Raw genomic sequence first — 24,970 nt, forward strand, 5'->3', positions numbered from 1 at the left:
GTCCCGCCGGGAGGTGCAGGCCGCGCATGCGTCAAGATGGCGGCGCGCAGAGCGGAGTCGCCGTGTGTTGCTGGGGGCCGCCATGGTTGCGGCGGCCGCGCGCGCGCGGCGGGCGGGCGGATGTTGACGCCGTGAGGGAGCGATGGCGGCGGCGGGGCCCGGGCCCGGCGAGCGGCAGCGGCGGGTGCAGGCGCTGAGCGCGGCACTGCGCGGCCGCCTCGGGCCCTACGAGGCGCTGCTGGGTGCCGTACAGGCCGCGCTGGTGTGGGAGCGGCCGGGCCGCAGCGCGCTGTGCTGGGTGGCGGTGCACGGCCTGTTCTGGTGAGCGGCGGGGCTGGCACCGGGACCGGGATCGGGGCCGGGACAGGGACCGGCAGGGCTGAGCCGGCGGGGTCGGGGGCTCGGGGAGCTGCCCCCGGGAGGAGCGGTCCGTGAGGGGCCGCGGGTTTGCCCCGTGCCCCGCTGCGGACAGGAGGGACCCGGGAGCGCTGGGTCCGCTGCAGCGCCGTCCTCTCCTCGTACCCGAGAGCGTTTCAGACCAGCCGGGAGAGCTCAGCCTGCTGTGGCACTGGAGGGAGGGCGGCATGCCTGGGACAGGAGCTGTGCAGCAGGGCTGGCCCGGGAGAACCGACACGGGCAAACCCGAGTCACCCGGCAGCTGCCCCCGGGGCACGCTGCATGCTGACTGAGTAGCAGGTGCTGAGTTTTCCCCCCGAGTGAGTGGTTTGAGGTTGGTCTGTGTTACTCCTTTTTGTCTCATAAAGATCTGGCCAGTACCGACTCTGGTTTCTTCCCCGTAGGTTCTTTGCTCTGACTTCCCTTCGTTTGCTGTTCCTGATTGCTGTAACCCTCATAGTAGTAGTGTGTCTAGACCAGTGGAAGCACAAAATCTGGCCAGAAATTGGTGGTAAGTTGCATTTTGAGCTCATAGCAGCAAATCAAGCCCAGTTTCCAGCCCCACAAGTACAGGCTCTGCACTGCCTGCAGTTACCTGGTTAAAACCTCAACTTTTTGCTTTAAGAGTCTAGAAGCCAGCAAGAGTACTGCAGGCATGCTCTTTCTAGAGCTTGAGTATTCTAACCTGTGTAAACACAAGTTCTTTTTGTGCTTGTGACACTGGTATTTGTCTTGTAATCCTGAACCACAGGATGTACGTGATCTAGTGCAGGCATGAGACTATGATTCACTTTCTGAGCATTCAGTACCAGGGTGAGAAATGGAAGCATATGTGGAACTCGTCTAGATTCCCCCTCAGAATCCATAATCAGTTTAGGATGAAGACAAGTCCCAGCCTTGCTGTTGATCAGAGATTTCTTTGGGAGAAGAGGCATTTGAGCAGCTGTAATGAAGTTAGTTTCCAGCTTGCAGTAACCAAAGCAGTTGTATCCTTCCTTTATGACATTAATACAATGATGAACACCCCCATTCCAAGCAGCTCGGAGTCCCTTGGCTTTGCATGGACAGGTTAGTTTGGAGCAGTGTGAGGGTCTGCATGTTCCCAGGGCTGGTTCCCTGACTAACCAGCAAGTTCAGCTCCCAACTTTCTGCTTCAATCCGTGTTCTCTGTAGTTCCTGGGAAGACATTAAAGCTTTCTCAGTTTCAAAGCTTGGCTCAGGCTCCTTCTTAGGAGACAGCGTCTGTCCAGCTCCCTCATCCCTCTGATTTGATCTCTCAGGGTGGCTGGTACATCCCTTTCAAGTCCCAGCCTGGGTGGGAAAGTATCAAAGGACTTAAATCCCTGGTGCCTCCAGTCTGCAGGCTGTTCCTCCTCCGCAGCTGGGGCGTGCAGGGAGTGGGGAAGAGGGAAGTGGGCAGCCTCTAGTGTCCAACAAACGCTGAGGAGCAACAGGGAGACTCTTGCCATCCTGTACTGTCACACGTACACGCTCAAGATTTGTTATGGAGTGATGCCTCTCCATCCTGTAATTACAGTTAATGTCTTTTCCAGGTGTTCCCCAGCTCATTAAAGCTTTACTTAAATCCCAAGAGCTAAGCATTCCCATGGCAAATTCCTTGCAACTAATGTAGTGTCTGTTCTTAATATTTTAGTGGCAAGACCTGATGAATTAGACAATGAGAGGTAGGAAACTAATTGACTCCTGTGCTGTGATACTTCGCTGTGATACTGTGTTGTTACCTGCACGTGCTTGGGATGTTGGCTCCTTTGGGTGAGGAGGAGGGGGAGGAGGGAGCTGGGAGCTGCTCGACAGAGGGCAGATGGAGACCCAGGTGCAGTCAGGTGTTTGTGAGATGTTTTTGACTTGCCCAAGCCGTTTTATTGTACTTTGCCTTCATACCAGCCTCCAGATATGCTTGCTTAACTCCCTGCTGCCTGAAGTTAGAGGTGCTGCCTTAGGAGCAATTCCTCTTGTATGGGTCTCCAGTAGCAGGAAAACAGCATTTCTGTGGGAATTAATGAAGTCTTCTGAGACTTGATAGGGAATATTTAACAGGCTGGTTCCAGCAGTTGTTCCTGCATTGTTATGATCTGACTGCAACATTAATTATGGGTTGAGAAATGCTGAGGTGTTGCCTCACTGCTCACACCTGCCTCTCTGGGCACACCTTCCTGCCGCCACTGCCAGGCTGTGCTGGATGTCAGTTCCTGATTAAATCACCTGAGATGGTGCCAAAGGACAATTGTCTTTATTCATTCTTTTTTTAAGAGGCCCAAGCACAAAAGGAATTGCTCTTTCTAACCTTCAGGTACTGGTGACTAGCAGTTAGGCAACACTAACAGAACTGACCAATTCAAAGCCTCCAAAGTAACTGAGTTCATGAAGTGAGCTGCAAGGCTGCTTCTAGACCTCATGCTGAACACTTGGAGGCTGCAGTTGACCAGATAAACACAGAAAACGTAAATGGAATCACTTGATTTGCCTCTGCACTGTGCACTCCCTCCAGTAGCATGGAAAGTGGTCCAGGCTCATCAGCTGGTGTGGGAGCACTGGTATGCTGCTAGAAGGGCTGTAGATGAACTGCTTTGGGCAGGGCACTGCTTGGAGGGCAAGTGACCTTGAGCTCTGTGCTGGGTGGGAACAGAAGGAAGCATTAAGACAAGTATTTGTAACAAGGGTCTTCAACCCTGACACTGATGCAGCAATATCTTCCCAAATTCTGCCTTCACTGCAGCTGGGGATACGTCCACCCTCGGCTGCTGGGACTGCCAGAGCTCTGTCATCATTTGGCTGAAGGATGGGTAACTGGGACCAACTTCTTAAGTAATCTCTTCGTTTTCAAGAGGCAAAGTCCTGGCAAGGTAAGAATGTACAGTTCAGAAATAACCTGTTTGGTGTGGAGCCTCTGCTGACCACAAGGATCCTCCTGTGCTGGCATCCACCACTGGCTGAACTCGTTTCTGGATGGAAAGTTGTCATGGGAGGTCTCCCACAACACCATGCCTATTACATAGTGAGGAAGAATGGAAAGCCTAGGCAGAATAATCAGGTTGTGGAGGAGGGAGGAGAAAGTGAATGTCAGTGTGTGGATTGCACCACTGAAGTGAGAGCGTGGCTGCTCCTTCTGTAGGTTTCTGTCTTTTCAAGTGTCTGTCAAACTGGCCTCCTCACTGGGTTTTAACAGCTTGAGAAAGCGTGTCAAGCTTTTTTGAGTTTATGGAAAGAGAAACCTGTAGCACAGTGATACTGTCTTTGTCCTCTTCACCTTGAAGAGCTCTCTAGTTTAGCCTCTTCCTCGCTGTTGGTGTCCCTGCTCTGGGAAGCTCCTGTTGCCCTGAGACAGGAGGCCTCAGCTGCCTGTGGCTCTGAGGGCAGATACCCCTTTGCCTGTGCCCACACTGGAGCAGGTGGTTGGACACTGTGAAGGCTTCACCCTCTTTGGAATAATGACTTGACCCAGAATTTGCAGAGGCTGAGATGTCAAGAAGTGAGTGGACCTACTGCTTAACCCTAGAAACTCACTGTCTCCCATGTCTTCAGTTTTGCCTTCTAGTGTGTGGAGTGTTCACTTTCCTGGCAGTCCTGGGCCGGTATATCCCTGGGCTCTTGCTCTCATACTTGCTGTGTAAGTAAATCTCTGTGCCAACACAGACTTACGTGTGAAAGGCAATGAGTGGGTGCCAAATGTCCAAGGAGTGGGGCTCAAAAGGAAAGCTTGTGTGAATGGCTTTAAAATTTAAAACAATGCATTCTGCCAGGAATGTGGTGGTTCTTGACCAGGACTTGAAGTCTGGTCTGGTGAGATGTTTGAGTGCTTAGTAACTACAGGTCTAAGCACTAACAGGTTGGCCTCTCAATTTTGTTAAATTGGCAGAGGTGATGGCACCTGTTCTAACAGCACTGCCCTCAGTGCTCGGAGCTGCCATGCTCTGTATGTTGTGCTGCATCACAAAACAGGCAGGATGTTTTCCAAGCAGCATCCTGAACGACCTTCTAACCTGCATCCCACTCCCTGCAGTGCTCTTGGTCCTGCTGTGGCCCCTGGCCGTGTACCACAGGCTGGGGCAGCGCATGTACCTGCGGCTGGAGCCCGTGCTGCAGCGGCTGGACTTCAGCGTCCGGGGATACATGACAGCGAGGCAGCGCGAGAGGCAGCGTGAGTTCTGTGCCCTTGCTGGCCCCAGGGTTTCACACCTGATCTTTGATACCTGGAACGGGCTGTGAACAGAGGCTCCGGCCGTGGTGGGTGGTAGGGGCTGCATGTCTGGCATGGCAAATTCTTGGAACTGCCTTGGGAAGAGAGAGAGAGGCAGTTCTGCCTCTGCAGCCATCTCCTAGGGAGCAGCTGCTGTGGGCTTTTCACAGCACTGAGCTGCTCCAGTTCTAGGCTGCCAGAACTGTGTGTTCTCTATTCTGGAAAAATGGGGAAAGGCTCTGTGCGAGGGAGTTCTAAACATGTTCATTTCAGCAAAAACCCTGCTACGGCTGCAGTCAGAAATGATCATGGCTCTGCTGTGGAACAGAGCTGGCTCTGCTCTGCTGTGTGCAGTTTGGGGTGTCTGGTCCTGCACAGAGCCTTGCCCCAGCAGCAGTGACAGCTTTGTGTCTGGTTTCTAACAGTGCGTGGCCGGGCCCTTGGTCAGGAAGCCACAGATGACGGAAGTGACAGCGAAGAGGAGCTGGCTGCATTCTGCCCCAAGGTAACTGAGCTTCTGGGAGAGGGAAGAGCTCAGCTAGAAAGAGCAAACCACACTGTGGGGATGTGCAGCATCTGGCTGAGATGTGAGCAGCACATCTGGCAGCACAGCTGAGAGTGATAGGAGAGCAGATGAGGACACTGTCCTTTCAAATAGGTCTTGCCCATTCTGTTCCACGAAAGAATGTCCAGAGCTGTTTGTGCCAGCTGCAGTCTCCTAGCCTGTGCAGTAAATGTGAATGAGTCTCAGGTACCAGTCTCCCGTGGGGGGCAGGTTTAGCTGGAGAACACTCCATCATCTGTTTTGTCTCGAGGCATGGGGATAACCTTTCTAGTGCTGATGTTTTCAATTTTTTCTTCTATTTCAAAGCTGGATGACTCCGTGGTTGCCAAGGAACTGACCATCTCCGACTCTGAGCATTCAGATGCTGAGGTTTCCTATACTGAAAATGGGATGTTTAACCTTTCAAGGGGCCAGACGCCCCTGACAGAGGGATCAGAAGGTGAGAGGAAACAGCTTCTGGAAGGTGTGGAATGCCAAACAGGCACCACTGTGATAGGCTGGAGGGAGGAGGTGTTCCTATCATTGAAGTCTGGCTGTTTGATGTCAGCCTTGCTGCTGGAAATGCGCTGCAATTGCCTGTTTTGTTCAGAACTGAACTTCCTCCTTCACTCCTGTGGTGCTTGAGGGGAGCGAGGGCAGCAGCCCTGCAAAGGCAGATCCGGCTCTGCCAGCCTGGCTGTGGGTGCTGGTGCTCCCCTCTCACAGGTGGCTGCTTCGGCACCGGTGTTCCTTGGGAGTGAGCTGGGAGATCAGTGGGGTCTGAACACTGGGGATGGGGGAGGGAGATGTTGAAGAGAGTGTGGTCTCTGAGCTCCCAACAGTCTGTCCAGGGGAGGTGCTGGCCCAGCTCCTGCCTGGGCCTGTGGGTGCTGGTGGGTACTGGCAGTTAAAGCACTTTCTCCTCTTCCAGACCTGGATGGTCACAGTGACCCAGAAGAATCTTTTGCCAGGGATCTCCCTGACTTCCCTTCCATAAACCCAGAAGCAACTGGCATAGATGATGAAGATGACACCAGCATTGGGATCCCGAGCCTGGCGTACCGCCCACAAGGGACAGAGGATCTGCAGCTCCCATACGAGCCGGAGGAACTTGGCACACTGCCATCGGTGCAGAATCTCACCAACAACATTGCTGGCTTTGTCACCAGGGGCATGATCCAGCTGGCACTGTCAGGGGGCCCTCAGCCCGGCTCCTCACGCAGCACCAATCCCCAGAGAGGGGCAAAGACTCACCTCAGAGCAGCCAGTTTGGACTTGGACACTGACGCTGAAGGGGATGACTTTGAACTGCTGGATCAGTCCGAGCTGAACCAGCTGGATCCCACTGGCTCCCGGGGCCAGTAAACCATCTTGTCACTTCCCTCTGGTTTCTATTGCGCATCATGGAGTGAATCCTAGAAGGAAAAGCTTTGCACAGTTCTCTCAATCGTCTCCTGTGAGTCTGGGTGATGTGACAGCCAGTCCTGGCTGGGTGCGCTGCTGCGACTTGTGATTCCGTAGCCTCGCTTGGATCTTCAAATAAAGGACACTGGCAATCTGTAGGGAAGAGGCGTTGATGGGATAGCTCCACAATCACCCTGCACTGTCTGACGTGATGCTGCCTGCTCCAAACTTTCTCTAAGACAATAAATCTGGTGTTTGCAGCTCTCAAGTCCAATGGGACTGACAGCATCACCAGGAACAATTGTGCACTGAGTTCTGGTGCTGATGTGTAACCAGGGGAACAGGACAGAGCCCCTCTGACGTGGTGTCTGGGACTCAGTGCTGTTCTGTCTCAGACAGCTGTTCCCCAATCCCAATATGTGCACAAATCCAAGTCTTCTCTCCCAGCAATATCCAACTCCAGGTGGAACCAAGCCCCTTGCTCCACTGTGGATGTTGTGCAGCCACAATGTTTTCCTTGCACTGGCTGCTCCCTCGGCTCCGGCTCCTCTCGTGATGCTGTTTTGTAAGAGCTCAATGGCAAAAAGACACCTGCTGTGACCATCAGACCACCTACAAGAACATCCACGTGTAGCCCCTGCTCTTGTGTTGCTTTTCTGAACTAACAGCCTTTGTTAACAGCCAGCTAACACTTTGCTAGAAACCCCTGTGCTGCTCCAGTGTGTTCCCGTGGGCAGGGCCGAGGCTGTGCATCCTCCCGGCAGTTTTCCTGGAGGAAGGAGGAGGTGGAGCAGGGCTGACAGGGCGGTGGTGTGTCCCTGGGCCCTTGCTGCCTCCAGCCCTGTGCAGGCAGAGCCCAGCACAGGGACAGCAGCCCAGACCGCCAGTGACTGAGGAGGTCGTGCCTGCCACGGTCCTGTGAACAAACCAGCAGACCCCAGGGAGAGCCAGCCCCCTGTGCCCACGAGTGCCCCCGTTACTTTTCCTAAGCCATACAGACCTAGTTCTGATCACATTTGTGCATCCAAGAACGTACCTCGTCAGGGACCCCATTACTGGCTGCTGTTTGTCTGATTCTGCTTATCCGACTGCGTCGGCCGTGCCGGGCTGAGGTCGGGGATGGGGGGCGGCCTCAGCTGGGAAAGGGAGGTCGGTAACGGGTGGTTCCATACGGGCTTGAGGCCCTTCGCTGACCGAGTCCCGTGCGGAGATGGGGGCGGGCTGCGCTTCTCGCCCGTTCCGGTCGGTGAGTGCCTGCCCGGGAGTGCCCGTTCCGATCGGTGAGAGCCTGCCCAGGAGTGCCCGTTCCGGTCGGTGAGTGCCTGCCGGGAGTGCCCGTTCCGGTCGGTGAGTGGCTGCCCGGGAGTGCCCGTTCCGGTCGGTGAGTGCCTGCCCGGGGGCGCTGAGCCCCTCGCCGGCCCGGCCCGGACTGGGTCCCGTTCCGGCGGGGGCGGGCCGGTACCGGCGGGGCACGTTACCGCCGCCAATCCCGGTGTGCCCCGCCCTCGCCGCGATTGGCGGGGAGCGGGCGGCGCGCCGGAAGTGCGCGGGCGGTGCCAACCGGGACCGGAGCGGGGCTGGAGGCCCGGGGCCGCGGGATGAGCAAAGGCCGCGAGGCCGCGGCGGGCGGTGAGTGCGGGAGCGGCGGGGCAGCACCGGGCGGCTCTGCGGCCCCGGGAGGCCGCTGTGACCGGGACTGGTCCCTCAGGAGGCGCCGCCGCCGTCCTGCTGCGGTACCTGCGGGAGCAGAACCGCCCGTACAGCGCCCAGGATGCCTTCGGGAACCTGCAGCGGGAGCACGGGCTGGGCAAGGCGGTGAGCGGGGCCGGGCCGGGCGGGGCGGGGCGGGCGCGGGCCCGGCTGACGGCGCGTCCCGCAGGCCGTGGTGAAGGCGCTGGAGCAGCTGGCGCAGCAGGGCGGAGTGCGCGAGAAGGTCTACGGGAAGCAGAAGATCTACTTCGCTGACCAGGTGAGCCCCGCAACCGCCCGCCGGCCCCGCTTGCCCCGCACCCCTGACCCGCCGCTGCCCGCAGGAGCAGCTCCCGGCCGCCAGCGATGCGGAGCTCCGCGGGCTGGACGGGGAGATCGCCGAGCGCTCCGCCCAGCTGCAGGCGCTGCAGCAGAGCTGCCGGCACTTGGAGGCGGGTGAGTGTGCCCGGCCGGGCAGCCCCGAGCCGCCGCGGGATCCCCGGGGGCACGGGCAGCTGTGCCCTGGTGCCGCGTGGCAGCCCGGCCGGTGATCGGTGCCACCTTCCCAGAGCTGAAGGACTTGAACAGCTCCATGACAACCCCTGAGATTACCAGGGAGATCGAGGCGCTGAGGAAGGACTGTGCCAGTTACACGGAGAAACTGGAGAGGATTAAGTCTGCTACCAACCATGTGACTCCAGAGGAAAAAGAGAAGGTGAAGAGCTGTGTCTGAACCCGGGCCAGCATTCAGCGCTTCCCTTACAGGCATTGCTTGCCCGGGGCTCCTGAGCGCCCCGCGGGTGGCTCTGACCGGTGCTGTTGGCAGGTGTGCCGGGAGCAGCAGCTGTACCGCCGGGAGTGGCGCCGGAGGAAGCGGATGGTACCGCCGGTGCTGCGGGTGGGCACTGACAGCCCCGCTGGGGCTGCTGCCCACAGCCCTCACCTGCCCTGTCTCGCCAGGCCACCGAGCTGCTGGATGCCATCCTGGAGGGGTATCCCAAGAGCAAGAAGCAATTCTTTGTAAGTACCCAGGCTGGGTCGTGCCCACGGCTGCTGAGCCAGACCCCAAGCTTGTTCTGATCTGCTCGGTGCTGTGCAGGAGGAGGTTGGGATAGAGACAGATGAGGACCACGGCGTTGTGATGCCAGCGACCACATGAGGTGCTGGGAGAGCCTTTGTTCCGGGGAGAAGCTGCTGCAGAGCTGCCTCTGAAACTTGGCTGTTGGGTTGTTCTTTTTCTCTTTTTGCAGGACTGGCATTGGTCCTGTGTATTTATTTAGTTTTGTTTTAAATAAATGTTTTGTGGTTGGAAGGGTGGGTGGGTAGGAGTAACTTGGCACTGGCCCTCTCCTTGCAGTGGAATATAATTTTTTCCTGCCCCCAGTGCACTGAGCTGCATGGCTGGGGTCTGATGTGGCTGGGGGGACACATGGGGGCTCTGGTGCTGAGTCCCTGGTGTTCTGGTAAGGAAAGGCAGAGAGGGACTCTCTGGGCTGCAGAGCTCTGTCCATGTTCTAGCTGCTTCCTGCTGTGTGCTGGAGTGCTCACGTGAGAGTATGATCCATTAAACACCAGGATTTTGGTTCAGCTGCACATCCCTGTGGTGTTTGTCTCTTCAGAGGGTGTCAGGGCAGGGTTTAGTCCCTGAGGAGTGGGAAGGGCAGGAGCCAGGAGAGGGTAACCTGAGCCACAGGGGCTGGAATGGGCTTCTGGAAACCACCAGCTCTAGGGCACAGCTCTAGGAACTCACCATCAGAAAAATCTTTAAAACATTCAGTGAAATTTATTTAATTACTTTTCACAATAGAAAAATACATCACTTTCATGTGTGAGGTCTGTAAAATTCCATATCTTCTTCCCAAGGCAGGAGGCAGTGCTCCCTCCTCACTGCTGGAAAAACTGCCTGAAATAAACATTCCCTGGATGTGCCCCTGGAGCACGAGCACAAACATGGTTATGGAGAACAATCCCTGCTGCTGGCAGCACCCTGCTCCCATCACTCTGCACAGTGACCAGCCCTCACCTGAGCAGAGCTGTGACCCAAACTGGGCGTGGGACAGGGTCAAACATGTCCCCGATAGCAGCTGCTTCTACAGCTGGCACAGGCAGCGCTCTGGGACTGTTTCAAAATTTACAATAATAAAAATCAAATTGAGGCTGGTCATGTAGGTATGTGTATAAAAGTTCTAAGGAGGAGCAGCAAGTGCACATGGCCATACTATGCTACAGCTGCAGAACTTTACTGTGCAGTACAGCAGCAGTTTCTGAAAAGGAGAGGTGTTCCAGCAGTTGTAGGAACGTGCTCTGTTCCTTCCCAGGGACTCACAGCTGCAGCACGCTTGGGGTTCATCAAGGTCCTACCATGTGCTGCCAGGGCCACAGCTCCCAGCTCTTGATGGGCTCATCCTGCTGCCAGCACTGCCAGGCTCCTCCAAAATGCCATAGCTGACTTAAAACAGCTGCTTCAGAGAGGCAGGGGACAGCCCAGAGGGTCAGGGAAAAGCAATTCCTACTGCTATACCAGAAACCCATTGTTTTTAGTATGCATTTGTCACATTTCCCACCCTGGGGATAGCAGGGCTGTCACAGGCCTGAGGGCACAGAGTGGAGCTGCTGTAGAATCAGCTCTGCAAGGAGAGTCAGTGGCACAGGCAACCCCATGGCACTGCCTGAGCCAGAGACTGCTCCTCACCACCTTTCCCTCCCCTCCTGCCCAGTCCCTATAAAGATTTGGTGGCACCGAATGGAGTAGCAGTGTTTGCACAGCCACCGTTGGGCTTCAGAAGGAATACAATAAATAATTCAGAGAACCTTAAAAACAGCCACAAGGGAGAGGGCCCAGGGTGGTACCTGGCACCCTGGCCCCTGGCAGAAGTGCCCCATCCCCACGGGCACAGCAGTGGCACGGGAGCTCAGTAGAGCTGGCTCTTCACCTTGTGTAGGACCCCGATGACAACGTCCCGCAGCGTCTGTGGCAGAGAGAGGACACGGTCAGTTGCTCTGTGGAGGGACAGCCACCCCTGTGCCACTGTCTCTGCCCCCTCAGCCATGGCACCAGCCCTTTGCAGCCCTGCTTTCACCTGGGGCTTGCAGTGCTCCTCAATCCAGCTGAAGACACATGCTGAGAGCTCCTGGAAACTCGTTACAGAGACTGAGGCATTGAAGGACTGGAACAGGGAGTCCATGATGCCTTGGAAAACATTGAACTTCACCTCGTCAGAGATCTGGTTCTTCCCCTCGTTCGGGTTGTCCTGATGAGCTTTCACAATCTGCTCATAGTTCCTGAAACAAGCACGGCACACCAAGGTCAGCAGTGAGGTCTCCACACGTGACTGACTCCCAGCTGCCACTCCCAGCTCCTGCTCCCAGCTCTGAATTCCCACACCAGCTCCTGCTCCTGGTCTCCAGATGGAGAACCAGTGCAGAACCCCGCAAGGATGTGAAGGAACAACAGGAAGTAGAGGGCATGACCCCAAGAGCTCTTCCCTTACACTTTCATGATCTTCAAGGCCATCACATCTTTCCTGAGGGTAGAAACTTCCTCCTCCTGCTTTTTCTTTTCCTTGTGCAAGAACTGGATGTAGTCGATAGCTGAGCATGAAAACAGAGTGAGGATTTTGGAGCACACATGGACCCCCGAGATCCCCATGGGAGGTGCCTGAGCCAGGGCACCACCAGCTCCCACTGACCCAGTTCCCTTGGGGAAGGTGAGTGCAGGTAAGCAGCACCCAAGCTCCCCAGAGCCTCATCACACCAGAAGGTTCTAAGGTGCTGAACTTTGCCCTGCACACCTCTAGGGCGGAGCTTTGGGGGTTGATAGCACCTCCTTCCCTCCTGCCCTTGGGACTCACTTTTCTGGAGCACAATGGCCTTGCTCAGCTTCTGTGAGCTGATGGAGAAATCCTGCTGCTCGCAGGTGGGAACGATGGCCTGCAAGTCGTTGTAGCCTTTCTGCAGGGAAGCAGAGCCACAGAGTGTGGGCTCATCCTGTGAGGCCAGGTCCACACCCAGCTCCCACAGCACAGCCCCTCAGCGCCAGGCCAGCTCCTGGCACACACTGAGCAGGACAGAGACGTGCTGGGAGAGCAGAGGGGGCAGCAGGCTGGCAGCAGCGCTCCAGCACTGCCTGCTGCCCCTTGCCTCGCTCACCTTGATGGCATCTCGGCGCTTCTGCTCGGCCTGGGTGTGTGCCCGGCGGCGCTGGTCCTTGTACGACTCCTTGCAGGACTCCTGATGGTAGTCACTGTCCTCATCATCTGTGGGGACAGAGTGTGGCTGGGGGTGGGGACACAGAGGCACGAGGAGAGGCACAAGACAGCTCCAGGGACCACTACAGCTGCAGCCAGGCCCAGCATAGCCCCCGCCCCGTTCAACTACAGCAGACTGGGTAGAGGAAAAGCATTCCAAGGAGCCTTGGCACCACTTCCCCTGTGTTCAGGAGGCAGATGCCAGCAGCTCCCTTGGAAAGATGTCAAAACCAGAGTGATTATCGACTCCAAACCCTGCTGGAAACCACAGAACCCTGATGCTGTTCCCACCACCTTTCTCCTCAGGACAGGAATCCTGCCCAGCCACGCTCACTCCCTCGGTGCAGGGCAGACCTGAAGCCCGGCATGTGCCGGATTCCCCGGTGAGCAGAAACACGCGGTCACGGAGAGCAAACCCCACCTGTGTTGGGGACAGAAGAGGCACTGGTGGAGCCGATGCTGTTGGCCCGGGACACTATGCTGCTTTTCCGGGCATTTTCCATGAAGAGTGCTGGAATTAAGAGTATCGCGGGGTCAGTGCCCAAGGCGGGGTGTGACCGGGCGCAGGGACGTGAGGGGCGTCCCCGGGCAGCCGCTGCCACCCGGGAACGGGGATGGCGCCGCCCGGGCACCTACCGGAGTCCAGGCCATTGTCGCCGTAGGCCGCGTCCACCTGCGCGGGGCCGGCGGGCGGAGGAGACACGTCAGCGGGGCTGGGGCTGGGGCGGCGACCCGCGCCCCGGAGCCCCCCGCCCCCAGGAGCTCGGTCGGCCCGAGGAGCTCCCGCCACCCCCGGGCTGCGGCTCTGCCACCGCCCCTCGCCCCGGCGCTGACCGTGTGCGCTCCCCGCTCCCCCGGCCCGGCGCTCACCCTGCCCGGCCGCCACGAGCCCCGTCCCGGCGCGCCGCCCTGCGCCCCCGCGGCACCCGGCGGCCCGGCCCGACCCGGTCCCGGCCCCACCTTCCCCCACGAGTCCTCGGCGGCGGCGCCCGGCGGCTCCGCCATCTTCCGCCCGCCGGTCATGGGACCGCGCCGCGCCGCCGGGGGGCGCCCGCGCGCGCCACGTCACGGGCGTGCCGCCGGGGCGGGGCCCCGAACGGGGAGTCCCACACGGGGAACCGGGAGTCCCACACCGGGAATCCCACACCGGGCACCGGGGGTCCCCCACCGGGCACCGGGAGTCCCACACCGGGGACCGGGAGTCCCACACCGGGTACCGAACGGGGAATCCCACACCGGGCACCGGGAGTCCTACACCGGGCACCGAACGGGGAATCCCACACCGGGCACCGGGAGTCCCACACCGGGCACCGGGAGTCCCACACCGGGCACCGCCAGTCCCACACGGGGCCCCGAACGGGGAATCCCAAACCGGGCACCGCAAGTCCCACACCGGGCACGGCGAGTCCCACACGGGGCCCGGAACGGGGAATCCCACACCGGGCACGGCGAGTCCCACATGGGGTACCGCGAGTCCCACACCGGGCACCGCGAGTCCCACACCGGGCAGCGGGAGTCCCACACCGGGCACCGCGAGTCCCACACGGAGCCCCGAACGGGGAATCCCACACCGGGCACCGGGAGTCCCACACCGGGCACGGCGAGTCCCACACCGGGCACCGGGATTCCCACGCTGAGCGGGGAGCGGGCAGGGCACGGAGCGGCGCACGGACACGCAGTGCAGGAGCAGCCTCTTTACTGTCACCCAGCGGGGCTCAGCCCTGCAGGGCTGCCCCTCACCGGGCACCGCGGGACGCCCGGACCCTCGCCGGAGCTGGCCGGGCCCGGTGCTGTCGGTCCCACGCTGCTGCGTCCCCCGGCTCATCGCGGGCAGTGGCGGCTGGACACGGCCGGTGGCGGGGCCGTCCCTCCCGGGCCGGGCTCCGGGCTCAGGCGCTGCTGCAGGAGCTCCCAGGCCTTCTGCACCTGCCGCAGAACCGGCGGGGCCGCGCCTCAGAGCCCACGGCTCGGGCAGGAGCGCTGCACCGCAGCCCCACGCCGCTTCCCACCCCGAATCCACCCCTTGTGGCAGCCTCGATGGCACCGTGACAGCTCCTGTCACAGCACCCAGAGCACCCCGGGTGCTGCAGCAGCCCCGGGCTCACCTGCTGGCGGGTGACGTGCGGCTCCCAGAGGGTGCAGAGCACCACCTGTGACTGCTGCACCCGCTGCCTGTTGGTCATCTGGCTCTGCAGCCGGTGCCGAGCGGCCTCCTCGGTCAGCCCGTCCCTGGCCACGATGCGCCTCACGGCCTGGTGGGGACACAGGGGACGCTCAGGTGCTTGGGGGGACGCTGAGGACCAGCCCCAGCAGCAAGTGAGGGACCCAGCGCTGCCCACCTCCTCCTCCGGGATGATGGCTGTCCACACCTCGTGGACCATGTCCTGCCAGCCGGCCTCCAGCAGCACGGCAGCGTCCAGCACACACACGGCCTTCCCTAGGGAACAAGGGCAATCCTCAGTGGGCAGCCATGGATTACAGCAGGCTGGACTCCCACCTTCCTGATGTTTCACTGCTGAGCTGAGGCTGCCACAGAGCCACCGCCCCTGTTACCTTGAGCATCAGCCTCCCTGACCCTCTCCTTCGCCATCTGGGCTATTTCGGGCCACACAATGTCCGTCAGCCTCTTCAGCTGCTCCTAGAAAGGACCACAGCAGGATTTGAGATGCAGTGCCTCGCCCTCAGAACCCCCGTGTAGCCAGCCAGGAGAGTAGGGGTGTAAGCAGTCAGGGGACACCCAGGAAGAACCCACTGAAGCTGGGGAGGCGGCTCCAGCCCATCGCCGAGCACCATGAAGGTGCTTTCACACAGGCTCCCATTCCTGCTGCCAGGGCCAGGGTGCTTTTCCCTGTTATTTTCCTTGTCCTGCCATTACGGCCCTGCTGTTAGCAGAGATCTCAGTCTCGGCTCTGAGACGTGCTTTGCTCCACAGCACAGCAAGCTCCCTGTGCAGCAAGTCCCACAAAGGACATGTCCATCCAGGGAGCCTCTTGATGTGCCTCCACCTTGGCTGGAGAAGCAGCAGAGCAGCAGGCTGAGCACCTGTAAAGGCCAGGTGCCACTGAGGCCCCTGGGTACAAGGGGCAGAGACCACTGGCTGTGTCTGTCAGGTCTGTTGCTCTGAGCTGGCTGAAGGAAAAGCACAGTGTAGAGGAGATGGGGATGGAACAGGGACAGGGATGGGAACAGGGAGGCAGCAGCAGCTGCAGGGAAACACCAGCGTACCCAGCACAGCTGCTGATTCAGCTGCAGAGATGCAATCTCTCCCACCCTGTCCCCATGCCACTGCCAGAAAATACAGCCAGGAAGGTGTCACCGTCTCAGAGGGCTGAAAACTCAAAACCCCTGGCACAAGAGATCGGCCCCCACTCACAGCATTAAGTATTTACAATAAACCTGCTTTTTACCTGGTTTCCAAACACTTTGGCCCCGAGGACTTTCCTGTTAATTGTTCCATCTTTGTTCAGGATCTCTGCAAGGCAGAAGCACAACAGGTTTGGGAGGGACAACTCCCATCCCTGTGGCAAGCCTGGGCTGGGGAAACAGCTTTGGCACAGGGCTCTCAACAGCACGCACAAACACCTAACCTGGCAGCTCTTCACCTGATTCCTGAAAAGGACAGCGAAAAGCTTTTTCCAGGCAAACAGCCTGGTTCATCGTTCCCGACCAGCAGCTCTGACAGGGGACACACAACACTTGGGGAGCCCAAAACCCATGGAGGGGGAGGGGGGCACAGGCCAGGGCTCTCTGGGACACTGGGACGTCCCTCCCTCCCCTTCCTCCTCCCCGCAGCCTCCAGTGACTCTACCTGCCCCAAAGGCTGCCACCACCGGCTCGTAGGCCGGGCCACCAGGGACATAGACGGCGTGGCCCAGCTTGTCAGCGTCGATGACGAACGCGCCCAGGTGCCCCAGGAGTTTGGCAATGGAGGTTTTCCCACTCCCAGTTCCCCCAGTCAGCCCAATCACGTACGGGCGCAGCGGCAGAGCTGGGTGTCGCTGCAGGAAAGAGGAAAGCTGTGGCAACAGACGGAGAACTGGGCTGTGCTGGAGAAGGATCCTGACACCCCAGCCTGGAGGTGGCCATGAAAGGCTCTGAGCCTGCAGAGCCAAGCCTTTCCAAACTCTTCAACTCCCGGGACTCCCACCCCTCCTCCCGGGCTCTCCCATTGCCGCTGTGGCTCTGCAGGCCCCCCTCACCCGTGGGGGCTGCAGCAGTGTCCCCAGCAGCCTCTGCCGGAGGCTGGAGGAGCTGATCTTCTCCTCCTCATTCTGTCTGTGGTCGGGGTCTTTCATCAATTGGATTTCATACAGAGCCAGCTCAGGGAGCCCCTAATGAGAGAAGGGAGCCCCGAGAGCTGTCAGCCATGAGAGTGCAGCAGAGAGAAGGGGCAAATCAAGGCCAGATTTGCCCCCAGGCAGTATCAGGCAGGGTGAGAAGGCGGGCAGGGGTAGCCCACCGGGCTCCAGCGTGGGAATTACGTTTTCAAGTCTCTTCCTGTTCACAGCCTCCCCTCCCCGGTGGGTCTCCTCACTGACCACCAGGCACTGCAGGTCGGGGTCTGTGACTGCGGGGCCAAAGGGGTCGGCCAGAGGCACGATGTCGTAGCACAGTGAGGGCTTCACATCCTCCAAAAACTCACGCAGCTTCGCTGCCCGCAGCTCATACGGCTCGATCAGCTCTGGCAGGACCTTGTCTGCCGGGTGCCAGGAGGGCGGAGAAGCACAAGAGTGACGGAAAAGCGAGACCAAGAGATGGGAGAAAACACTCGGCTGGGACTTTGAACACTGCCTCCCCCTTCCCTTGCCCTCACTGCACCTGTACACCTTGCCGGTTGTGGACAGGACAGTGGGTCCCCCCTGGATCCCCACTGACGCTCTGCCTGGATGGCACCGCCTTGGGTGGGGGGCTGCCAGGACTGGACTTGTTACAGGGCCCCCAGACCACTGCCCTGCCCCGGGGAGCACCGGGCTCAGCCCTCGTCCCCGCGCAGTGCCACGGCCGCCCCGGACTCACGGCGGAGCAGCTCTCCGTCGGCCACCCCGGCCAGGAGCCGCCGCCGGGCCAGGAGGCAGCAGGCGCTGAGCAGGAGCCGGTGGGCGCCGTGCAGCCGATCGAAGGTGCCGCCAACCGCCACGTCCAAGAACTCGGGGAGCGCCGCGTCAGGATCCTGCCCGGGGTCCCCCTCGGGGTCTCCCTCGGGGTCTCCCCCGGTGTCCCCCGCGGCGTCCTCGCCCAGCAGCAGCGCGGGCAGGCTGGGCGGGCAGCCGTACGCCGCCGCGGCCAGGCGCTGCAGCCCGAGCTGCACCGGCTCCGGCGGCCCCGGCGCCTCGGCGGCGGCCGCCAGCAGGACGCGGGGCTGCCGCGCCAGGCGGCGGCCGGGCCCGAGCAGGACGCGCAGGTCCAGCCCCCGCCGCGCCGCCGCCGCCGCGTACAGCGCGGCCAGAGCCCGCAGCAGCGCGGGGCCCGCGGGCGGCGCGGCGGGGCCGGTGGCGGGGCCGCCCAGCCGCAGCCCCGGCTGCAGGTGCACGTACAGCGGCCCCGCCACCAGCCCCGCCGCCGCCGCCACCAGCCCCGCCGCCCGCCGGGGCAGCGCGGGCAGCGGCGCCGTCAGCACCAGCAGCCCCGAGGCGAAGGGCGGCATCGCCCCGCCGGAAGCGCCGCCGACCGGAACGGGGCCGGGAACGGCACCGGAACAGCTCCGCCTCCCGGGCAGCCCCGCCGCGGGCGGGAGGCGCGCTCGGCTCCGCCCGCCGGGGGAGGAGACCGGCCGGCCCGGCCCCGGTGCGGAGCGAGCCCGGGGGTCCGCGGGACCGCGGCGTGACGGGGACGGAGCCGGAGCCGGAGCCGTGCGGCTGCAAAGGGCTTTATTGGGGACACGGCGGCACCGAGCACACGAACGGGCCCGCGGTTCCGGTGTTGCGGTGGCTTTGCTCAGGGCTGGTCCCCGCCGGTCTCGCTGCTGCCGAACACGAAGTCGTGCATGGCGCGGACGTACTCGGAGCCGTCGGGGCTGCTCAGCCGCAGGCGCCAGAGCGGGGCGAGGAGCTGGGTGCTGGCGCAGCGAAGGGGTGGGCAGGGGCTGCCGATGGCCTCCAGGAACACCTGGCACCGCAGCCGGGTCAGAGCCCTCCCTGGCACGGCCCCACGGCCACCCCCGCCCCGCGGTGACCGACCGGCAGCACCTCCTCCACCTCCTGGGCCGTGTCGCGGAAGATGCTCTGACAGTGCCCCAGGTACCGGCGGTACAGCCCCTGTGTCTCGGCGTCCAAGCCCCGCATCTCGCTGCCCTCAGGGTCGGGGCGCTGCAGGTTGGCCAGGAAGCTGGTGTGGACGGGCCCGCACTCCACCAGCGTCAGGCTGCGGGAGGGAGTGCATGAGCTGCCGCCGTACCCCCGCCCCGGCATTCCCCCAGCCCGGTGGGCACCATCCAGCCCTCGTGGCATCACCGGCACTCACTGGATGTTGAAGGGGCGCAGGACGATGGCCAGACTCTCGCACAGCCCCTCCACTGCAAACTTGCTGGCACAGTACACAGCGTTGAAGGGCAGCCCTGGGGCAGAGCCGCACCCTGAGCGCCAGAGCTCTTTCCCACAGCTCCCCGTGCCGCAGAATGCTGGGGGTCCCACCTTGCAGCCCCCCGATGCTGCTGGAGACTATGATCCGCCCGGCCCTGCGGCTCTTCATGGCTGGCAGGAACGCCTGGATGGTGCGGACTGCCCCAAAGAGGTTCACATCGAAGACAGTTTTCATGGCCTGGTCGGAGCAGGTCTCCAGCGGTCCCATCAGTCCCACCCCTGCATTGCAGACTGCCAGGCACGGTGCGGTCAGCTGGGCACAGGGCAGCCAGCCAGTGACAGCCCTGCACACCACCGAGTGCCAGAAGGCAGAAATGGGGGGGCTTTCCCTGCTGATGGGCCCTTGGCACCCCCAAATCCATCCACTGCACCTCTGCCCCGCTGAACACGTCCTATCCCAGTCCTAGGGCTGCCTGCACCTAATTTGGCTTCTCCTCCTGGTGCCTTGGGGAGGGTTGTGACCCCAGAGATGTCTCCTCAGCCACCCCGGGGACACTGGGGGCACCAGGAAGAGCCGTACCCAGCACATCCAGCCGCTGTCCCTGCACCCGCTGTGCAGCAGCTGCCAGCGAGCAGGGGTCGGTGACATCCAGCTGCAGGACCTCCAGCGTGTCGGGGCAGCAGCCCCCCAGGCGCTCCAGCAGCCGCTCACCCTTGGCCAGGTCACGCATGGTGGCATAAACTGGGGAGAGAGCGTGGCCGTGGGCAGCAGTGGCACCGAGCTGCAGGGCCAGCACCCAGCCCAGCCCACCCCAGGCTCTGTCTCTCCTTGGTGAGGAGAGCCTGGCCCAGCCCGGAGACCCCTTTACCAATCCCCTTTACCTTTGAAGCGGCGAGCGGCGTCGGCTGCCAGGCGTGCAGCCAGCCCCAGGCCGATGCCTGAGGAGCAGCCCGTGATCAGCACCGTGGTTCTCTCCATGGCTGCAGTGCTGCCCAACGCACCCACGCCATTTAAGGGGGCTGGGAAGGGGGTCCCCCCGCCCCACGCCACCGTGTTGTGTCTGCTGCCTTATCTCAAGGCCCCTCCACCCACTCCCTGCGCATGCCTGGGGCTCCCTGTGCCTTGATCCTGGTGCAGGTGCTGCGATAAAGGCTCCACCGAGCCAGGACCGCCCTGCTGCAGGAGGCTCTGGGCCATGAGGGGAGCTGCAGCCCCAGGGGTCTCCCCCAGCTGTACTTTGCTGTGCCAGGCATCCCGGCTGCCAGGACACTCTGGCAGGGTGTTGGTCCTGCTGGGCAGGCTCAGGGCTGAGCTGCTCCGCTGCCCCCATGTTCCACACAGTCCTGTGCTAGCAAAAGGAGTTGGACACACATGGGAGGAAAGAGTCTGTATTTGCTCCACAGCTGGGCTCTGCCTAAGCCCCAGCTGTGGAAAAGGCCTCAAAAACTCCATCCTGGGGAGCACAGCTCCAGCAACACTGCAGGCAATGCTGCAAAATCTTCTATGATAAAAAAGGCACTAAATGTGGGCAGGGCCATGCAATGCTGTGTCCCCACAGGCACTGGGGTCCAACGCTGCTCTACCCATCTGCCTACTGCCACCTCCCTGTCTGCTTCTCCCCATCACTGCCCCTGCTAACCAGCCAAGGCCCCACAGCAGGGACACATTTGTCCTATCCCTCTGCAGTGTCCCACTAAGCTTCCAGCCACAAACACTGGGGCAGCCCAGGTTTCCTGGGAACAGGCTCAAGGCAGCTGGGCAGAGCTGAGCACAGAGCACAGAGCACGGGACCCTGGAGCACAGCCTGCCCCTGACCCCTCTGCCAGCCCCTTGTCCATGTGCCAGCCCCTCTTGGGGCACATCCTGCCCATGCAGAGGAAGGGGTGGATCCAGGCTGGCTGAGGGCCCTGTGCCCCTCTTCCAGTACAGCCAGGACACAGCCATCAGGCCAGGAGCCCAGATGGGGGAGGGTGCAGGGGCTCTATCCACCCTCTCTGGGGGAGGCTCTGGAGGCAGAACCCACAGTCACGCAGGCCCAGCCAAGTTGTGCCGCAGGGTGCTGGGGTAGTATTTGAGGAACAGCTTCCTGGAGATCTCCATCGTATCCCCGGATGGCACAGCTGGGTAGCGCTTCTTGTTGTAGATGAAGCCTCTCTCCACTTGGAAGACAGCCTGGTTGAACTGGTCCTGGTGGAAGGGGCGGCCTGAGTTGAGGCTCTCCACCAGCACAGAGACGAAGAGGCTCCAGCGCACAGCGTAGTAGTCCAGCACCAGCCCTCCCAGCTGCTTGTTGGCGTAGTCCAGAATGTTCCCGCTGGGCCCCCAGAGCGTCACCTGGTTCCGGGCATTCAGCTCGTACTGCTCAGCCTCCTGGTCACTGGTGGCCACGGCACGGGCGCTCTGCAGCCAGCGGCCGAGCAGGAAGAGGCTGTGGCTGGACAGGAGGCTGTCCAGCTCTGGCAGCAGGTTGTACACCAGCACGCCGCCGGCCGTCAGCAGCTCCGGCAGCGCGTGGCTCTGGAAGGCCTGGCGGATGCTCAGGTAGTAGTGGCTGACCAGCTGCTGGGCCGCCTGCCGCGTCACGTCCACCAGGTCGTAGAGGAAGGCGGGGCTGGAGCCCAGCTCGGCGCCAGCGCTCAGGAGCAGGCGCCAGGCCTCGAACACGTCGCTGGCGTTGTACCAGAGCTCCGTGTCCATGCGCAGCGAGGGCCGGCGCACCAGCGGGCTGCGGTTGTGGTTGACACAGACACCGGTGCAGTTGTAGACGCTGCGGAGGAGCAGGCGCCAGGCGCTGGCCGCGGCGGCGTTCGGGGCACCGTAGCGGCGCTCAGCGTAGCGGGTCACCCAGCTGGGCAGGTCCAGGGGCTCCTGCCGCCAGCCCAGCTCGTTCATCAGCTCGTACACCATGTCGTTCTGCTCAATGCCCTCGGGCACCAGCCCCGTGCCCACCATGGTGGAGTTGGGGAAGCGCCGAGCTGCGAAGGGGCCGTGGTTGATGGCCTCCACAGTGCCAAAGAGGCCGTGGTTGCCCCCGAAGTTGTGCAACATGCACCAGATGAAGGGCTGTCCATAGAAGGACTCTGTCCATTGGTAGACGGGCTTGGACTCAGCAAAGAGGTCGAGAACAATCATCCTGCCGAGGGGCACTCCATGCAGCAGGGCCCGCACCTGTGCTGGCTGCCAGAAGTCAGGCTGGTGCTGGAAGAGCCAGCCCTGCATCAGCCACAGCGCCTTGGGGTCAGCTGGGGGCAGAAGAGCACTGAGTGAGATCCTCTCCAGGCAGGGCCCACAGGTGTCTCACAAGGCCCTGGGGCCACCAATCACCCTCAAGGGGGTTTTGGGGATCTGACACCAATGGGTTCTGTGCTTGAATGGGGCCCACAGCCACCTCCCCCAGCCCTTGCTATCCCACCTGGACCCCTGTGGCCAGGCCAGCACCACACACGGACCCACCTCCCGTCATCGACCTGAAAACGGCATTGCTGACCCTCGAGAGATAGGCAGGGTCAGAGGAGAGGGGGGTCATCTCGTTGAAGGTGTCTGCGCTATAGACGTGGTCTGTGCCAAACTCCTTGATCAGCTCCTTCAGGAACAGGGTCCCGATCACCTGGAACATGGGGTCCTCTGGGTCCAGCAGGTAGATGCACGAGTAGGTGCAGTCGAAGTGGCTCCAGTGCCCCAGGCGAGTGGCATTCACACGTGGGAAGACTCTGCAGCAGAGGGCAGAGATGGGGATCAGGAGAAGGACGAGACCACCGTGCCCATGTGAGGACAGGGCAGCCTCCCAGGGAAGCTGCAGTGGGAGTGAGACCCCGGGAAGGGCCCAGGGCTGCACCTACCGAAGGATGCCCTGCGGCACGTGGCCTGCAAAGGCCGGCAGCACCGTGGTCATCCCCAGCGAGCGCATCCGCTCCACGATCCGGTACTGGGAGAGAGAAGGAAGGAAGGAGCAGAAGGAGAGAAGCCCGCACGTTCCCACGAGGGGACCCCGGGTGCTGCTGCAACTCGGGGCAGAGCAGGGGGCTCTCCGAGGCTGTGTGAGGGCAGCCTCGGCCAGGGGGACCAGGGGGTGACAGGGGTTTGCCCCGGGCGGGCGGGGCCGCCCCCGGTACCTGCAGGTAGAGCTGCTTGAAGTGCCAGGCGGGCGGCAGCGGCCCGGCCCAGCGGCGGAGGTTGCCCATCCTGTTCCAGGCCAGGAACGCGGGGCCCGTGAAGTACTTGTCGATCTCCGACTGGTTCAACCCCAGGTTACGGTAAACCTGCGCCGGGCGCCGGGGTCAGGAGGTCCCACGGCTCCCGGTTCCAGAGGTCCCGCCACCGCCATCCTGTCGGTCCCGGTTCCGATGCCCTCCCGGTCCCCGCCGCCGCTCGCCCCGGTCCTCACCCGCTGCCAGACCGCCTCCTGCCCCGCGAAAGCCGGTGCCAGGTTGATGCCGCTCAGCGCCATCCAGTCGATCTCCCGCTCCCAGCGCGCCCAGTCCCACCAGGCGAAGGAGTAGCTCTGGGCGCAGACGTTCTGGTAGTACCGGTACCTGCGGGAGCGGCGGAGGCTGCGCCCGGGCCCCCCGCGCCCCCGGGCCCCGTTACATAACAGCGCCTTGTCCCGCGCTAACGAGGCGTGAGCGGCGCCCGGCCCCGCGTCCCCGTTACCTGCCGGGGGCGGCGGCGCGGATCTCGGCCCGCAGCCGCGGCAGCGGGTCTGGCAGGCGGAGCTGCGCCCCGGACCAGGACAGGTGGCAGCCGCAGAAGTCCCGCAGGTAGCGATAGAGGCCGGCGGCCGCCGCCACGCCGCTGGAGCCCGCTACGGCGACGGCCACCCCGGCGCCGGGAGGCGACCACAGCCGGTAGATGTCAGGCCCGCCAGCAGCCAGCGCCGGGTCCACCGACAGCGACACGGCGGCGGCCCGTGGGCCGAGCAGCCGCCGCGCCAGCGCCCGCACCGCCTCCTCCTGCCGCGCGTCCCCCGCTCGCCCCGCCGTCACCGCCAGCAGCAGCAGGAACGGCAGCGCCAGCCCCGGTACCGGACCCGATCCCGGTTCCGGTCCCGGTTCCGGCCCCCGCCGCACCGCCATCGCCGCTGCCTGCCCCTGCGCCGGGCCCCGCCCCTCCCGGTACGGTCCCGCCCGCCGCCGGTCCCGCCCCTCACGACCCCGCGGCGCTGGGCGGTGCCGGCGGGGGCCGGGCCTGCTCCGTTACCGGCGGCCGAGCGGAGCGGTCCGGACCGCTCGGAGCAGGGATGTCCCGGCCGGCTGGGGACAACCGGGGCGGGATGGGGACAGGCGGTCCCTGAGCCCCGGGACCACTGCGGCCCCTTCCCCGCCCGTTCCCGGTGCCCGAGCAGGGACCGGGTTTGCAGCTGCTGCTCGGGGCGGCGGGACCCCTGGGGCTCCGGGGTGTTTTCAGTCTCGCGTTTTCCGCGGTGACAGTTCCGCACCACCGGGGCAACCGGGCCGCGGTGGCCCCACCCATCCACCAGCCCGGGGCTCCCGGGAGCGCTCCGGCCGGCCGGGGGCGCTGCGAGACCGGGCAGCACCGGGAGGGGAGCGGCCCGGCCCTGCCCGCCGAGGCACACCCAGCGCGGAACGGGGCCGGGCGGGCTCGGGGCTCCCCGAGCACCCCGTGTGCCGCCCACGGGGGACCGGGGCCTCCTGCCAGCACCAGGGCTGCGCCTGTGACCCCAGAGCCGTGGAAACGGGCAGGAATGTTGCGATTGCACGGGAGAATGGTGAAAGGGGACAGAGAACATTCCCCCGGTCCGCTAGAACCTACAGCTGCGGGAAAAGCATTCCCCGCACCGGCGAGAAGCCGGTTCCCCGTCCAGGAGGTGCGGGAGGATGGGGCCGCATCTCAGCGCGGCTTCTCACCCTCCCGGAGAGATCAGGAGATGGGAAACGCACGGACATGAGCAACACAACCGCCGAAACCCCGCAGAACCCTCCCTTCCGCTGCTCCCGCACATGAGGCAAGCCCTGT

The 24,970-nt window shown here is 62.3% G+C and overlaps 6 protein-coding genes across 7 annotated transcripts; 2 read left to right on the forward strand and 4 right to left on the reverse strand.

The window, feature by feature from the left end:
• Positions 1 to 35: 35 nt before the first annotated feature.
• On the forward strand, positions 36 to 7,594 carry RETREG3 (reticulophagy regulator family member 3). Its single transcript, XM_002194819.7, has 9 exons — positions 36 to 321; positions 801 to 907; positions 2,051 to 2,081; positions 3,134 to 3,260; positions 3,940 to 4,024; positions 4,418 to 4,555; positions 5,020 to 5,099; positions 5,466 to 5,598; positions 6,070 to 7,594. The coding sequence occupies exons 1-9, from the start codon at positions 143 to 145 to the stop codon at positions 6,501 to 6,503; spliced, it is 1,314 nt and encodes a 437-aa protein (XP_002194855.2). The 5' UTR covers positions 36 to 142; the 3' UTR covers positions 6,504 to 7,594.
• Positions 7,595 to 8,012: 418 nt separating this feature from the next.
• Positions 8,013 to 9,824, forward strand: PSMC3IP (PSMC3 interacting protein). Of its 2 annotated transcripts, NM_001245341.2 has the most exon segments (8): positions 8,073 to 8,171; positions 8,251 to 8,357; positions 8,422 to 8,511; positions 8,576 to 8,687; positions 8,801 to 8,946; positions 9,058 to 9,111; positions 9,192 to 9,251; positions 9,331 to 9,822. In NM_001245341.2, coding segments are annotated over 8 exon segments (660 nt in total). In that variant the 5' UTR covers positions 8,073 to 8,140; the 3' UTR covers positions 9,391 to 9,822.
• A 170-nt stretch (positions 9,825 to 9,994) lies between these two features.
• MLX (MAX dimerization protein MLX) lies at positions 9,995 to 13,559 on the reverse strand. Its single transcript, XM_030256430.4, has 8 exons — positions 13,439 to 13,559; positions 13,115 to 13,151; positions 12,900 to 12,989; positions 12,381 to 12,487; positions 12,083 to 12,182; positions 11,723 to 11,822; positions 11,312 to 11,513; positions 9,995 to 11,200 (listed from the first exon to the last, which is right to left on the reverse strand). Exons 1-8 carry the CDS (start codon positions 13,499 to 13,501, stop codon positions 11,144 to 11,146), a joined length of 756 nt encoding a protein of 251 aa, XP_030112290.1. The 5' UTR covers positions 13,502 to 13,559; the 3' UTR covers positions 9,995 to 11,143.
• A 598-nt stretch (positions 13,560 to 14,157) lies between these two features.
• Positions 14,158 to 18,173, reverse strand: COASY (Coenzyme A synthase). The gene is made up of 9 exons (XM_041721483.2): positions 17,495 to 18,173; positions 16,960 to 17,174; positions 16,678 to 16,809; positions 16,287 to 16,476; positions 15,886 to 15,950; positions 15,032 to 15,116; positions 14,818 to 14,915; positions 14,584 to 14,730; positions 14,158 to 14,404 (listed from the first exon to the last, which is right to left on the reverse strand). The coding sequence occupies exons 1-9, from the start codon at positions 18,120 to 18,122 to the stop codon at positions 14,300 to 14,302; spliced, it is 1,665 nt and encodes a 554-aa protein (XP_041577417.2). The 5' UTR covers positions 18,123 to 18,173; the 3' UTR covers positions 14,158 to 14,299.
• A 158-nt stretch (positions 18,174 to 18,331) lies between these two features.
• On the reverse strand, positions 18,332 to 20,237 carry HSD17B1 (hydroxysteroid 17-beta dehydrogenase 1). The gene is made up of 6 exons (XM_072919005.1): positions 19,879 to 20,237; positions 19,577 to 19,738; positions 19,108 to 19,287; positions 18,938 to 19,031; positions 18,655 to 18,838; positions 18,332 to 18,583 (listed from the first exon to the last, which is right to left on the reverse strand). Exons 1-6 carry the CDS (start codon positions 19,973 to 19,975, stop codon positions 18,413 to 18,415), a joined length of 888 nt encoding a protein of 295 aa, XP_072775106.1. The 5' UTR covers positions 19,976 to 20,237; the 3' UTR covers positions 18,332 to 18,412.
• Positions 20,238 to 20,369: 132 nt separating this feature from the next.
• On the reverse strand, positions 20,370 to 24,129 carry NAGLU (N-acetyl-alpha-glucosaminidase). Its single transcript, XM_030256425.4, has 6 exons — positions 23,648 to 24,129; positions 23,382 to 23,529; positions 23,110 to 23,256; positions 22,837 to 22,922; positions 22,451 to 22,707; positions 20,370 to 22,239 (listed from the first exon to the last, which is right to left on the reverse strand). The coding sequence occupies exons 1-6, from the start codon at positions 24,067 to 24,069 to the stop codon at positions 21,023 to 21,025; spliced, it is 2,277 nt and encodes a 758-aa protein (XP_030112285.4). The 5' UTR covers positions 24,070 to 24,129; the 3' UTR covers positions 20,370 to 21,022.
• Positions 24,130 to 24,970: the final 841 nt, after the last annotated feature.

The sequence above is a fragment of the Taeniopygia guttata genome, chromosome 27, assembly GCF_048771995.1.
Source record: "Taeniopygia guttata chromosome 27, bTaeGut7.mat, whole genome shotgun sequence".
Classification (NCBI taxonomy): Eukaryota; Metazoa; Chordata; class Aves; order Passeriformes; family Estrildidae; genus Taeniopygia; species Taeniopygia guttata.

Bases quoted from the DNA above. Each gene is read 5' to 3' on its own strand.
- RETREG3 (XM_002194819.7), top strand. From the start codon at position 143: ATGGCGGCGGCGGGGCCCGGGCCCGGCGAGCGGCAGCGGCGGGTGCAG. The intron at 4,025-4,417 runs GTAAGTAAATCT...CACTCCCTGCAG, and splicing joins CTTGCTCTCATACTTGCTGT to TGCTCTTGGTCCTGCTGTGG. The intron at 4,556-5,019 runs GTGAGTTCTGTG...GGTTTCTAACAG, and splicing joins GAGGCAGCGCGAGAGGCAGC to TGCGTGGCCGGGCCCTTGGT.
- PSMC3IP (XM_030255888.4), top strand. From the start codon at position 8,141: ATGAGCAAAGGCCGCGAGGCCGCGGCGGGCG. The intron at 8,358-8,421 runs GTGAGCGGGGCC...CGCGTCCCGCAG, and splicing joins AGCACGGGCTGGGCAAGGCG to GCCGTGGTGAAGGCGCTGGA. The intron at 9,252-9,330 runs GTAAGTACCCAG...GGTGCTGTGCAG, and splicing joins AGAGCAAGAAGCAATTCTTT to GAGGAGGTTGGGATAGAGAC.
- MLX (XM_030256430.4), bottom strand. From the start codon at position 13,501: ATGACCGGCGGGCGGAAGATGGCGGAGCCGCCGGGCGCCGCCGCCGAG. The intron at 11,823-12,082 runs GTGAGTCCCAAG...TTTCATGCTCAG, and splicing joins GGCCATTGTGCTCCAGAAAA to CTATCGACTACATCCAGTTC. The intron at 11,514-11,722 runs GTAAGGGAAGAG...TGCTTGTTTCAG, and splicing joins GCCTTGAAGATCATGAAAGT to GAACTATGAGCAGATTGTGA.
- COASY (XM_041721483.2), bottom strand. From the start codon at position 18,122: ATGCCGCCCTTCGCCTCGGGGCTGCTGGTGCTGACGGCGCCGCTGCCC. The intron at 17,175-17,494 runs GTGAGTCCGGGG...GGCACCCGGCAG, and splicing joins CGACGGAGAGCTGCTCCGCC to ACAAGGTCCTGCCAGAGCTG. The intron at 14,731-14,817 runs GTGGGCAGCGCT...TGTCCCCACCAG, and splicing joins CCATCATCCCGGAGGAGGAG to GCCGTGAGGCGCATCGTGGC.
- HSD17B1 (XM_072919005.1), bottom strand. From the start codon at position 19,975: ATGGAGAGAACCACGGTGCTGATCACGGGCTGCTCCTCAGGCATCGGC. The intron at 19,288-19,576 runs GTACGGCTCTTC...CGTGCCTGGCAG, and splicing joins ACAGCGGCTGGATGTGCTGG to TCTGCAATGCAGGGGTGGGA. The intron at 18,584-18,654 runs GTCGGTCACCGC...CTGCGGTGCCAG, and splicing joins AGGTGGAGGAGGTGCTGCCG to GTGTTCCTGGAGGCCATCGG.
- NAGLU (XM_030256425.4), bottom strand. From the start codon at position 24,069: ATGGCGGTGCGGCGGGGGCCGGAACCGGGACCGGAACCGGGATCGGGT. The intron at 22,923-23,109 runs GTACCGGGGGCG...TCTCTCTCCCAG, and splicing joins TCAAGCAGCTCTACCTGCAG to TACCGGATCGTGGAGCGGAT. The intron at 22,240-22,450 runs GTGGGTCCGTGT...TTCTGCCCCCAG, and splicing joins TTTCAGGTCGATGACGGGAG to CTGACCCCAAGGCGCTGTGG.